This window comes from Thermobia domestica, chromosome 9 (genome assembly GCF_964235325.1).
Source record: "Thermobia domestica chromosome 9, izTheDome1.hap1.1, whole genome shotgun sequence".
NCBI classification, from domain to species: Eukaryota; Metazoa; Arthropoda; class Insecta; order Zygentoma; family Lepismatidae; genus Thermobia; species Thermobia domestica.
This window is the reverse complement of record NC_137462.1, coordinates 181,584,004-181,598,695: the sequence shown is the minus strand read 5'-3', so window position 1 is coordinate 181,598,695 and position 14,692 is coordinate 181,584,004. Positions and strand designations below refer to the sequence as shown.

At 33.4% G+C, this 14,692-nt stretch overlaps 1 protein-coding gene across 7 annotated transcripts in view; it reads left to right on the top strand.

The window, feature by feature from the left end:
* Positions 1 to 12,802, top strand: part of RyR (Ryanodine receptor) — a 395,937-nt gene extending 383,135 nt beyond the window's left edge. For all 7 annotated transcript variants that reach the window (XM_081725586.1, XM_081725584.1, XM_081725582.1 and 4 more), the window contains 7 exons: positions 1,763 to 1,918; positions 2,742 to 2,802; positions 3,392 to 3,538; positions 6,241 to 6,372; positions 7,604 to 7,760; positions 10,648 to 10,813; positions 11,847 to 12,802. In XM_081725586.1, the coding sequence (XP_081581712.1) occupies positions 1,763 to 1,918; positions 2,742 to 2,802; positions 3,392 to 3,538; positions 6,241 to 6,372; positions 7,604 to 7,760; positions 10,648 to 10,813; positions 11,847 to 12,006 (979 nt within the window). In that variant the 3' untranslated portion in view covers positions 12,007 to 12,802. The remainder of the gene's footprint in view (positions 1 to 1,762; positions 1,919 to 2,741; positions 2,803 to 3,391; positions 3,539 to 6,240; positions 6,373 to 7,603; positions 7,761 to 10,647; positions 10,814 to 11,846) is intronic.
* The last annotated feature ends 1,890 nt before the right edge of the window (positions 12,803 to 14,692 follow it).

Sequence of the window (14,692 nt, the reverse complement as noted above, 5' to 3'; positions counted from 1 at the left end):
CACAAAACTTATGTAAAAATTGACACAATATATTATGGATACATAGAATTACTCTAGAAAAAAAGATGTCTTGGGGTATTGATTTTTAATTTGAGAAAACTATTTATTAAAAATGTGAAGTATTAAAAGTTTCTTATTAATCGTTTGAATACTTTAATATATTGGAGTACGAACCAAATTATAGCTACAAGAAAAAAGTCAAAAATTTCTGGGGTTATAAGATGGAGTTTTGATGTATAACAAATCGATAAGATCAATCTTAGTATGAATTATACTGTGAATAAATTTGTTCTGTTCTAGACTTCTTCTTTCAACGCGGGGAAATTGAGTTTCAAAAGCATAGTATCATTGGCTAAGGTATTAAATTTAAATTTAATTTCTGCCTAGCCAAAAACGAATTTTGAATAGCTTCAATATCTTGGGAGATAGAGATAAAATCCATTCTATATCAAATCAGCATATTTTCAGTGGGATCTAACATTAAGCACAATATAGAACTTTGCAGGTTAAAACATCTTTAAAGTCTCTTGCAACTCATTTAATAAAAACTAAGTTCCTTCTGGCCTTTGACAAAATATTATCTACATGTTCATTAAACAGTAATTTATTATTCATAACAATACCAAGACCTTTGGTAGCTGAAACCATTTCAATTTTCGGATCATTAATTTTGTACTGATAAACTGATACATTGGTTTTCCTCAAATACTGTATAATACTGTTTTAGTTTTATTCATATTCAGAGAAAATGAACTGTTTTTAGACCATTCAAAGTTTGAGTTAATATCTACCTGTAATATTAAATGATTGATAATTTTGAATACTACAAAAAAGTCTTAAGATCATCAGCAAATAAAAGAAAGGGACAGTTTAAAGAATTACCAATATGATTTACATGCATAATAAATAACAACGGACTCAAATTAGATCCTTGTGGGACATCAGAAAAAATACTATACATAGATGATTTACAACCTATATACCGAACCACAAATTTGCAATCAAACAGACAAGAGACAATTTAAAGTATTGAAGACTTAGGAATATCAAAAAGACAAAGTTGTTTGAAAACACAAGGAGAAATCTTATCAAAAACTTGGCGAAATCAAAGTATATAGTGTCTACTTGACCTTTATTAGAAACCATAGAATAACAAAAGTTAAAAATCTATTTAAACTCACTTCAATTGATTTACCCTTTATAAAGTCGTATTGTTCGGAGACAATGCAATGATGAGCAGAGTTATACAAGTCTTTAACAATATAACATCAAGTAAAGAAATTGTTCTATAATCTGTTATACTCTTTCCATCAGTTTTGAGAATGGGAATTACAGCTATCCCTTTCCATACACTTGGATAAATGTGAGAATCCAAACTCCAATTAAACAAGGATGTCAAAATTGGAACAATTAATACAGAGATACCTGTAGCTAAAAAAATTGGTATACAATTAGTATAGCTTTAACATTTAAACCTTTATAACTCAACTACTAATCAGCAGTAACACATTATTATTATTATTATTATTATTATTATTATTATTAATAATAATAATAATAATATAATTCGATAGATAAGTAAATAAATATGAAGAACATTCGTACTTTTTGCCGACGGAAGGAGTTTCTGAGGTGGGTTTTTTTGTATTCATAGAAGAAACATAATGTAGTGAAACTTGTATTCTTACGGCATACACTACATAAATATTACATTATTGATTGATTACTTAATAAATATTACAAATTACTATTTATGTTCTAGATCATTCCCTGTGAATTATTGGGACAAATTCGTAAAGAAGAAAGTGCGCCAGAAATACAGCGAAACCTACGACTTCGATTCAATTAGTAGTCTCTTAGGAATGGAGAAGACCTCGTTCAGTGCTCAGGAAGAGGAAAAGACAGGGGTATTTAACTAGTAAGTATTATTCTTACTGTGAAATTATTTCAAAATTGCATTAAAGTGATTTATATTCTTATTTGCATTACTGCATTTGTAATCTTTCCTAATCCCTACTCACTTTCACAGAGTATGGGGTTGACGGTGAGTGAGGGTAAGATTAATACTGCTAAGATTAAATATTTTTTTTAAAAAAGTCTTATATATTTTAAGTTATTGTGAAGAAATACTTTTGTTCATCCACACCATCAAGTTTCTAAAGATACGATATCATAATGAATGTTGTGTGAGGTGAACTTTTCGTCCTTCTAAAGTCAAAAGCAAAACCTCCACTTGTCCCCTGTACAGTATATTATCAACAACTTCATAACAAATACTACTCCATAATTTGAGTAGCGTTTTGTTAAATTTTGATCCATTGTTTTCTTTAATTTCAGTAATTATTGTTTATAAATTTTACTTCGTATTTCGTCCGCTAATGTCGTTATTATATTTAAGCGGGAGAATGAAATGTAAAACCCCACAAGTTTTTAGGAACCAATTCAAAATTGCCCATCCGCTTTGACGCTATTGGTGAAACGCGTAAATGGGGTAGGTATACATTTTTGGTGATTGTACCTTCACACCTACATCCACACAGCTCTTGGTAGTTGATTATCCGTAAATAAGACATCAGTTGAAAGAAATCAAACCGCTTTAACTAGTTCTGTGAATAGCCACACATTTCCTTAACGATCGAAGTTTTCTTTTCTTTTAAATGTGGAAAAGATTCGATGTTGTAATTACATATGCTTAAAGAAAATCACATGTAATTATTAATATATGCATTTTTTCATTTCAGTTTGATCAATATTGATTGGAGGTATCAGATATGGAAAGCAGGAGTTACGATAACAGATAACGTAAGTCCATACTCTCTTACTAGAGATAACGTTAAAACAGAACTAGGGAATGAATTTGCAGGTAGCACGTCCTTTCAGAAAAGACTTCCATGTAATTATTTTTGCTCTATCTTTATTCATAATAAGGCTATGCCTATTTTTTCCCTCTTCACAAGGCCATAAACACAACTTTTAGTACTAGGTATTTTTATCACAAATATGTAGGGGGACTTTTACGCTCAATCACATTTTGATTACCCCCAATGAATCACCCTTAAATTAAAATAATATTCTTTAAATTAAATATTCGATTCAGACTTAATCGTATACCAGTCAATAAGCAAAATAAATATCAAGATAAATGTTTATCGAAACAAGTTCCTTGCTTTGTTGTAGAGAATATAATTCGCAGTAGTATCAAAGTATTATGTACTTCTTTATTCGATTGATTTATCATTCTGTTTCATTCATTAGACAATCAGTAAAGTTTGTTTCGCCATTTGTTTAGTAAACCGGCTACTCAAAGCAAAATTATTAGGAATGTAGTACTTAAATGTGTTGTTTAATCAATAAACAAATGACTATATACTTCTTTCATTTTCGTTTCCAGTCTTTCTTGTACAGTCTGTGGTATTTCGTATTTTCTGTGTTGGGCAACTTCAATAACTTCTTCTTTGCCGCTCATTTGCTGGATGTGGCTGTGGGTTTCAAGACGTTAAGGACGATCTTGCAATCCGTAACACACAATGGAAAACAAGTAAGTTATTTTTTTCTTTTTCTGCCTTTACACGACGAAGTTGGTCGTTTTCGACCAATAGCGATTTTGGCTGAAAATACGGTTTGGTCCTTTTCGACCAAAAGAATTATTCAGACCAATAACTAATGTAGCACTGGCTATCCTGCATCAAACCTTCCGCTGCTAGCATCTGTGTGTTCTAAAACGATCAAAGAAACACGTGACTGAAATATGGTTCACCAGTTGTAACCCAAACAAACCATAAAATTGGTTACTTTTCCTCCCTTTTTTTTTTTTTTTTTTCATTTCTTCACGTTGACTTTTGTGACCGCTTGTTTATCAATTATTTCTGCTGACACGAGGAGATTGTTTCTCTTGTGAGGAACTCAGCTTACACTTCGAGGTGTTTATTACCAATGATGTTGATGAGATAAGGGAAAATGTGTGTGCGTGAATGCGTTTGTGTGTGTGTGAGAGTGTTTCTGTCCAGACAGTCCACCACTCTATCCCTTTGTGTGTTTCATGGTACATTGCGTTATAACTCTCCTATTTGAGCTTTTTCGTCCGGTTTTTTTTTTTTTTGTTTTTCAAGTCAAGAGGCATTGTAGAAGACCTTACGTATGGTTTCACACCTTCCTGCGTCGAGACATAGGAGGTGATGACGTCATAATTCTCAAATATATATATATTTTCTTTTATTAAGCCTATGTTCATTATTTTTTGGCGGGCTTATTTTTGCACGTAGAAGATTGAAATTTTGCACAAACATTCACTCCACCGAGTAGTATTTAACAGATTTTTTTTTTAGATTTCTGCGTTAAAACAGGGGGGGATCCAGAGAGGGAAAAAGTTGAAAAAAGGGATATTTTTATCAAAAAATCCTTTTCTTCGGGATTTTTCCGTCTTAGATACATGGTGGAGACATGTGAATGGTACTGCCTGAAAGGCAGTTCTATTCTGAAGAAAACGATGTGCAAACCATGATTCTAGGGTAATTAGGGATGTCTCAGGGAATTTTCAAAAATATCCCTCTGTATACGGGAATATGGTACATTGTCAGTATATATATATTTTTGGCAGGCTTACTTTTGCACCTAGAAGATTGAAATTGTGTATAAACATTCAGTCCACCTAGTAGTATTTATCAGATTTTTTTTCAGATCTCTGCGTTAAAACAGGGGGGTCCAGAGGGGCTAAAAGTTGAAAAAAGGGATATTTAGACCAAAAAAATCCCTTTCTTCGGGATTTTCCCGCCTTAGGTACATGATGGAGACACGTGAGTCGTACCGTCTGAAAGGCAGTTCTATTCTGAAGAGAATGATGGGCGAAACATGACCCTAGGGTAATTAGGGATGTGTCAGGGAATTTTTATCAAAATATACTTCTGTATAGGGGAATATGGGACGTTGTCGGTATATATAATTTTTTGCGGGCCTATTTTTGCACCTAGAAGATTGAAATTGTGCACAAACATTCAGTCCACCGAGTAGTATTTAACAGAATTTTTTTTCAGATTTCTGCGTTAAAACAGGGGGGAGCCAGAGGGGCTAAAATTTGAAAAAAGGGATATTTACACCAAAAAATTCCTTTTATCGGGATTTTCCCGCCTTAGATACATGATGGAGACATGTGAATGGTACCGCCTGAAAGGCAGTTCTATTCTGAAGAGAATGATTGGCAGATTGCAGTTCTAGGGTAAATAGAGATGTCTCAGGAAATTTTTTACCGGAGATCATGGTGTTTTGCGGTAATTTGGGGCATTGTGGGAATTCTTGATAAAATTTCTCCCGCCCTTAGTATTCAAGATATAAACTTGAAATTTAGCACACACATTCAGTATACCAAGTACTATTTACCAGATTTTTTTTGAGATCTCTACGTTCACACAGGGCCGTTCCAGAGGGGCCCAAAGTGTGGAAAAAAATTCCCCCCCTACGAAATTTTATATTTAAAATCATTTTCCCCTCTCCTGGTATATGATACGAGCATGCAAGTGGTACCATTTGAAAGCCAGCTCCATTCTGAAGAGAATGAGGTATGAACCATGATCCTAGGATAAATAGGGGTGAAGATATGGATTTGTTTGTAAACTCTTACGAAAACGCTTTAAATGGCGCCGTATAAAAGGGGCTGCGGCATTTAAATCCCTCCGTCGTTTAAAGGCTAATTTTAGTAACCTTGTTTCATAATAATAGGAATAATTAATACATATGTTCTCTTTTTTACTTAAGTGATCAATAAGTGTGTCTAAGTTACGAACTATACTCCGGTCGCTGTTACTTCCAACTTGACCCCACTCATTTGTTTTCCCGTGCTGAGTTGAAAGCACGTGGAATTAATGCTTTATTGCAATTTAGTGCACACCGCTGAACATTTGCGACCTTAGTGCAATTATTGAGCTTGAATTTGATTGGTAACTTACAGAGAACGATTTTCCCTGTCCACAGGAAATCGAATCCGAATAGTAATATTGAGCTTGGAGATATTTATAGAAAGTATACTTTGAGTGAGTAGTATATTCTTTGGCTGGGTTGTACAAAATCTCTGGTAGTTGACATATGCTATATTCAGTTATCCTTTAATAAATATTTCAGAACTAGGTACATTATTGGGACTGGAATGTGATGCTGTTTATTCTGTTTTACTTTGTCTTGAGTCTATCTTATGTTATAAAGGATTACAATATTTTCACAAATTCACTTCTTTAATTCTTCTCTTCACAGCTTGTATTGACTGTGATGCTGTTGACCATTATAGTGTACATATACACTGTGATAGCCTTTAACTTCTTCCGAAAGTTTTATGTACAAGAGGAAGACGAAGATGTGGATAAAAAATGTCATGATATGTTAACAGTAAGTTTCTAAATTAGGTTAATACATTGCTCTTCTTAGAATATTTTAGTTCAACTTTGTGAAGCGACACATTTAGGCTAATCAGACAACTAAATATTTACTTTGAGATTAAACTTTCCACAAATCCCCACATAATTACTGGTCATTTATTTAATATTTTTATTTCACTTTATTTTATTCAATTTTCATCAGTATCTGTTAGTTAATATCATTTAAAAGTTGAACGATTTTTTCAACTATTACAAACATTACTGTAAAATGTTTTTTGAAAGATATTTTCTTTCTTTTCTCTATAAAATGAATATAATAAGTTAGACAGTACTTGCAGAAAAGATACTTAAGTGATTGATTAATAATATGCATATAGTCTATGATAGATTATTAATGATATTATAAATATTAGTAAGATAATTAATGATGTCCTATGGCAATACGTTTGTAAATGATGTCTAATAATGTTTCGAAGTATTTGCGGTAAGTTACCTGACGGTTTCATGAATACTATAATTATAATTATATCTATACACAACGATATATATATATATATATATATATATATATATATATATATATATATATATATAAAATGAATATTAAATAACATGGAAAGTAAGATAAAACACGTCTGCTATGTTGGAGCATAGTTATTCGTTGTAGTTTGTTCCGTTCCCAGAGTTCGGTGGTCTCCAGGATTGAATGTAGTCTTGGGGTCCCATTATTGGAATGAAACTAACAGTATTATAAAGTTCTGTTTGGAGCCCTTTGTTTGTGGCCTAGTAAGATTATACTTCAACAAGATGAAGACTGATGCTCCGCATCATATTGTCTAAATGTGTATTGGGGCCCCATGAATGCTCCTAGATGCTACATGGGAAGGAGATGGGGCCATATACCCCCTAGTCCGAGACTGAGTGTAAAACCCAGAACTGATAAGACTGAAATACAGTTTTTCGAAGCTTTCCCTTGAGCTTTTAGTGATAAAAAAGAAAAAATAACGTGATTTCTCAAAAGAGACCCCACTACTATCACTAATACTTTTGCCAACGTCAGGTTGGTCAGTCTACTCCAATGTATGTTCGCCCACTTCACTGAGCAAGAAGAGCAATTTGTGACGTCAGAGAATAACGAATTGGAAATTACAACTAAAACATAATAGTAATAAGTTAAATTTTATAACCGTATACTGTAGTAAGATTTTATCATTTTATTCTCTTTCTTTCTTCCTTTCTAGTGTTTCGTATTCCATTTGTACCAAGGTGTAAGAGCAGGTGGAGGCATAGGCGACGTGATAGAGCCTCCGGATGGAGAAGATTATGAGGTTTACCGAATCTTGTTTGATATCACATTCTTCTTTTTCGTCATCGTCATCTTGTTAGCTATCATTCAGGGTAAGGATACGTACAATGATACAGTTATATACAATATTTAGTTACCATTAGAAAATCAAATTGATATTATAGGTACTAAATAGTGACTAGAAATTGTGTTCATTCATAGGTATAAATGTCGTATAAAGATAATATTTTTAATTATATTTTCTTAGGCTTATACAAAATAGCAATTAAAAAGAAAGTAGTATTCCAAGAGAACTGCATAAAGAATACTACCAGACTTATCATTTGAAAATAAACAGTGCGCAGACAATATACGTTATGGAGATTAGATTATGAATTAACATTCTGATGTCTGTTCGAATAATTTGTTCATGTTAAATAATAAATTCCACACATAAATAATAAATTTCTCCTCTTTAATACTGAGATAGTTTTAATACAAAGAAACCACACATAATTGAGTATGAATGTGTTAATCTCTGATCATTGTAATGAAGATTGACATTGACAAAATATTAAAATTTATATTTTCATCAATTACAATATCACAAAACTGTACTGTCAGCAATTTAATCTCAGTATATCTCTAGAAACCATCTTTTGTGCCCATCCTGTTCAAAATTATCGTATTTTAATGAGTTATAAAATATTTGAAACATATAGACCATACATACAGAAAATGAGCTATATAAGAGTATATATTTTTCATGCACATATTATGTAAAAGATGATTTTTTTTTTTTTAATGAAGAACAAAATCGATTTCTTGAATGCAGATCATTCCTGGCAACCTGGTTATGAGCTTGAATTTGAAATGACAACGTATCGTCCGCTAGACATTGAACTTCATAAATACGAATTTCACACTGTAACCAAAATGAAGAAAATGTTTTGTGGGTTATTTATTTTGTTATTTATATTTTTGTTGACATTTTTTTGTAGGAGTTTCCGGTTCATCCCTTAATGATATATACAGGTGAAAAATAATTTAGTTTGTACACAATGTAGTATAAAAAATTATACTTCATTTCATAAGTAACTGAACATCGCTTCACTAAATCAACCGCCATGTATTTACGAAGCTCCATTCATAGAAGTATTACCCGTGTCAAAAATTATTTTCTTCTATCTACGAATGCACTTTATAAAAAACAATCTTTTTATTTTTATTTTTTACGGTTATTTATTCTTTAGTCTTTATCAATTCTTTACTTGAAAATAATATAACGGCTGGATAAAAAGTAATAGCTAATATTATAATTTATACCTTGCTTTACGAACAAAAGAACATCTGTTAAATTCCTGCAGTGTAATTGCCTTCCATCTCTATAACCTTCTATCACATGTGTGGAAAGCGTCGCACACCGTTAACGCATCAATCTTTGTCGATCTCCCGCAGGGACTGTTATATGGCACGCACGGCTGATGGCTTCTCTTGTGTCGTAGAGCTTTTCGCGAAGAGGTTCTTCCATTTTGGCAGAAAGATCGTTACGTATTGCAACCACGTCCCACTTCAATCCTGATCCACACACGTCGTTCGTCTTTCCGAAAACATTGTTATGGTGCTTCTATTTTCCTCCTCTATTTTACGCACTGCTGCTTTTGACTGAATAACACACAATCGTTACTACTCGCCACACTTCACCGTCCCATTATGAGGGATCAGCTACGAAACTCCTGTAGTGCTGAGACACGCCTCTCTGACGTGAGAACAGCGTTGCCACTACATTTTATTCAACATATGTACATTATTTCAATGTGTAAACTTACATATCTTATTTTCTAAGAACATTTTACATTGAAGGAACAACAGTTCAATTATTTTTGCAAACCAATACTATATTATCCAGACATAGTACTCACGAACGTTGGTTTCGAACAGATGTAAGAAAACTTGTGGAAGACAATAGTTCCTAACTTTTCCGTTAAGGGCGCCACATAAAGATCTTCATACTATACCCTGGCCGGTGAACGATGATTTCTGACAGCTTTGCACAAGGCCACGGCGAGCGAGCAGAAGACAGCAAGTCAACCAACCTAAGGCTCAGAACCTGTCGCGTCTCCATGGTAACCACTGCACATTGCCAAACTTTCACTCACCCCCTCCCGCCCTCAACGAGGAAGCAGACGATTTTCCCCTTGCGCGAGAAGCATATGGCAACACCGCACTCCTCAGTCGTCCTTGCGAGCTGAGCTGTCAGAAGTCATCGTTCGCCGGCCAGGGTATAGTACTAAACCATTCTGGCAGCTATTCAAATAATGCTTAATTAATTGCCGTTCCCTACCCACATATGCAATCTACGTACATTTAAAGTAACTTAATTTTACAGTAAAACAATAAGCCAGAGCGAAAAGTTAGTGAAAATTCTGCATTTTAATCGGGTTTACGTATGAGTACAAAACTTCAGAACTCTTAGTTAACATGGAAGTGTGTGAAATTTAAGTAGCAAGAGTTAATAAACAAACAGAAGAGTAATCTAATAAAAGCAGAAGTAATAAGTAACTAAGTGAAAGATCATTTATTCGCGCTTCTGCTCTCTTATAGTAAAAGAGAGATCTATTTATTTATTTATTAACATAGCTCCAGATCCAGTTGATTTTACACTGTAAATATTAGTAAAGAAACATAACAAGAAATTCCATCAGGATTTATATTTTAAAACACTATCCCAAAATTTACCAGGAGGGACATATATATTAGGATGACTGGACGTGGGATTTCTGCCACTCAAATCGTAATTTTGATCTATGACAGACATAAAACAGAACTTCGTAGTGTAAAAATTTCATGGTCATAGATATAAGACGTAAAAGTGAGCTTTACTCGATAAAGCATGTTCGCATCCAAGGGTATTGGAAGGTTAAAAGCTTTTATTAAACTTGAAATATCATTTAGGTATTTATTTTGTTCTACAAAATAATGCATGTTATGCCATTTCAGGTTTGATCATTGACGCCTTCGGTGAATTGAGAGACCAGTTGGAGAGCGTAAAAGAAGACATGGAATCCAACTGCTTTATATGTGGAATAGGCAAAGATTACTTTGATAAAGTTCCACATGGTTTCGACACACACGTTGCCCAAGAGCACAATTTAGCCAATTACATGTAAGTCTTATTGACTAACTCTTCAAAAAGTTAAAAAAAGGAAGAAAGGATTGACTTTAAAAAGTCATCTGCAGGGATAGGGATAGTCTTAGTTTGTACTCATATCTTTGAAGGACACATCAATTTTATGAAAGATTATTTCATATGGACTGTCATGCTTCATCAACGACAGCTGATTAATAATAATAATAATAATAATAATAATAAAACTTCCCAAAATGGAACGAAGCGAAGCAAAATTTCTAGTTTAACGTCCCATGTTATGGACTTTAGGGTATAGGAGACAAATGATAGATGAAAATGAATGATTCATAGAATTGATGGAATAAGAATGCGAAGGAAATGAGAGGACCCCGAGAAAACACACGGACACAATGTTGTCCACTACAAACTTGGTCTGGCATCGAACCAGAAACCCCTCGTCCCAGAGGTAACTCTGTCAGTGAGCCACTGTACACCCTCCCCCTAAAACTGTCAAAGTTAAAAAAAAGTAGTCTAATTTCTCAGTTTGTTCCTATTATTATTAATAGTAGTAGTTGTACTATTTCGCCTGTCAATACATGGAAGTATATGTGAAACACTATTGTGTCGAAATGACAGTCAATAAGTTATTTTGCTGTTGTTATTACTACAAGATGACATATTGTCTTTATAAAACAAATGCAACTACCATTAGGGATTCCGACAGACGGGTTTTAGAGCGCACGTTGCACCAATGAGAATATTTGGGGGACGTAAGTTTTCACTGCAAATGGTACAAACTGGAGAATGGTCATAGTGTTAAATTTACCATGTATGACTAAATAGTATTATAAGAGGATTGTTCATTTCGGTTATGATTTTAAAATAAAAATGGTTTCAATAATCAAGTGCATATTTGAGATGGATTTTATTAATTCATTAAATTCGTTTGTAAATTTAATTACCTTAACCAAAATTTCTGGAATCTAATAACATCTTATTTAGTAACTTTTTATTGTATGTAATAGCAAGTTGTAGCCTTAGGTAAATATGTTGTTTCTTCAATACACAGGTTCTTCTTAATGCATTTGATCAACAAACCTGACACTGAGTACACGGGTCAAGAAACGTACGTGTGGAATATGTACCAGCAAAGGTGTTGGGACTTCTTTCCTGTCGGTGACTGCTTCAGAAAACAATATGAAGAAGAACTTGGTGGTGGTGGTGGTTAAAACGATTATAAATACATAAATAAACTCTTATATTCACATGCAAAAAGCGTTTAAAAATCATTTAAATCAAGAATTTATTAAATATAGAAAAAGGTATTTTTATAAATACTTCACTTTTGAAAAACCTAACTTTTACAGATTGTTAACAATAAATTCTGTTGTTCTTTCTCTGTAAATTCTATCATGAAATTGTATTCTTTAGCTTACAATGTGCCCAAGAATTTGGCTATTATATATATGAAACGAATGTGGAATTTCTTATAACTACATCGTCAATTTTTTTGACAAATACTTTCTCCTGGTCTTTCTATTCTATTCTTGTATTGTAAAAGTCAATCAAGATTAAAAACTCTCATCTTTTGACGTTATATAAGTAAAACAAATGCAATTCTATGGCAATATGCAGTCCAAAATTTTGAATATATATATTTTGGAACGGTTACAAAGATATGTAAGAAAGTTTTTGACATGTGTGTTTGATACTAAAAAATTTGTATTGCATGTTATATTATGGTGTACTTAGTTTCATATTATTTCTTGCTGCAGTTTGTGAAAAGTGAATAACTCTTTAAAAGTTTACCTGTACAAAGAAAAGATGTGATTTTTTCCGTTGTTTTTTTATGGTTCATGTAAAATGTACAGAAAGAACAAAAGGGACGAAATAATTGCTGTTACAAGAGAAGAGCCAAGCTGTGGGACTGAAGTTTATGACAATGTAAACAGTGTCCACATTGTTAACTTTTCATTTTCTAGACATATGTATTGATGATGTAGATAATAAAAATCTCTTGTTAAATTTACGTTTATTAAATTGCAGCGGCGATTCATTATTTGTGTAAACTGTATTTCCTATAGCAGAATGGATACCGGAAGAGATTTTAAACTGGCAAAACATTATTTTCATAACTGATCTCTGGCGTATGTTTCAACTTATCAAAGCTACCACTTATGTAACTGCATTCTACGTTAGGTGTGTACTATTCAGATATGCTTCCATAAACGTTTTGGAAGCTTTTGTGTGTGTGTGTGTGTTTTTTCTGCCAGCTCGTTTTCTTTCTGTTTCTTCTGCCCCACTGGAATATTGACACTTTATCTTGAATGATAAAAGAGTGATACTATATCTGTATATCACAAAAGCTAGCTACGCAAAGATCTAAAGTGATCTAAAGAATATACAATGTTTATACCAAAATCTACCATAAGCAATTACTACTGATGTCCAGTATTTAATATTTAATATGATGTTACTTTAAACATGTAAAATAATTCTGTACTATTACAGCGCGTGCAAGCGTGTAAAGAACGTATATGAGTATGACTCATTCACTTTGAATTCCGTGGATTCATCAATCTCTGTATCTGCCAAATTATTCCCACTTCCCTCTCCACCTACCAAGCCATTACGACGACCAAATAAGCTATCGCATGTGTGTTGTGTTTACGATATCATGATAACACAATGTGGGACAGGGATTCGGGATTGTTCGGAACCGCAACCAGTGACTCGTTATGCAAAACAGACAACTTCTCGCTTTCTTACTGTAGTCTGCTTGATCATAGTTACTGAGGTCGTGGAAAGTTTTCTTCCAAAAAGTATAGCCAAGCTCACACGTCAGTTATGAGACAAGCACAATTATTGCATTACCAACCACCATCGAGAGCTCACTTGATTAACGAACAATGGATCATTTACGTCAGCTACAAGCGGAGTCCGTTCAGAAGGAGAAGTCCGGAGCGGAGGCACTCCTGGCCTCCCTCTTACGGCGCTAATTTGCACTAACTCACAAATAGACATTCGTCTGTCGTTCATCAACAGTCTTTATACAGCCAGTAACATTTGTGCCATTTATCATAGTCTAGGTCATCTTTCATGATCGTTTCATAGTCTTTAAAATGATCCATCCAACGATACATTGTGCTTTTGGAATATGAAGTGTCTCCAAATTGCAGTATGAGTTTAACATCCGACAACTTCACGCACTTTCTTTAATAAATAAATATAAAAAAAGGTGAATCAGATTTTATAGCATTTCCTATTGCGGTAGTGTATGCAACTTTGAAACACTCAGTAACTCCGAAGCGGTCGAATCATACTAACTGCTTTGACAGAGATTGCTAGAAAAGTGTATCAGATCTTGTCTAGTTCCAATAATAATCCAATATTCTATTATCTAGAAATTCCAAACATCCCTCGTAGAACCGGAGAAAATATTCCAAAAGAACAAGTCAAAGAGGTAAATCACTTTTTAGTAATTCAAAATTTGTTCATTGATTTTAATATCTAATTCTACTTCCTTCTAGCACTTGATATATTACCATACTAATTCTTCACCCAATGTCCAAAGTAGTATATAGTGAATGTGTGGTTGGGAGGAAAACAGTAGTGACATATAGCTTATTCATGACTATAATATGTATATGAGATACCTTCTGCTTCACGTAAGTTTTCTTACCGACGATTTTTCACACTACTGAGAAGCTTTCTTGCAAATATTTGTTGGGTTATTGATCATGTGAGCAGACTTTGTGACAAAAGTATCGAGAGAACCAAGACGGCAATAGTATACAGAAGGCTTCCCACGATAAAAATAGTCGACAAATAAATGCACCCCTCTCGAACGAGACATTTAATCGCTATTATGTCTTGATATATTGCTAACTCCACTGAGATTTGTACTCAGTTGGT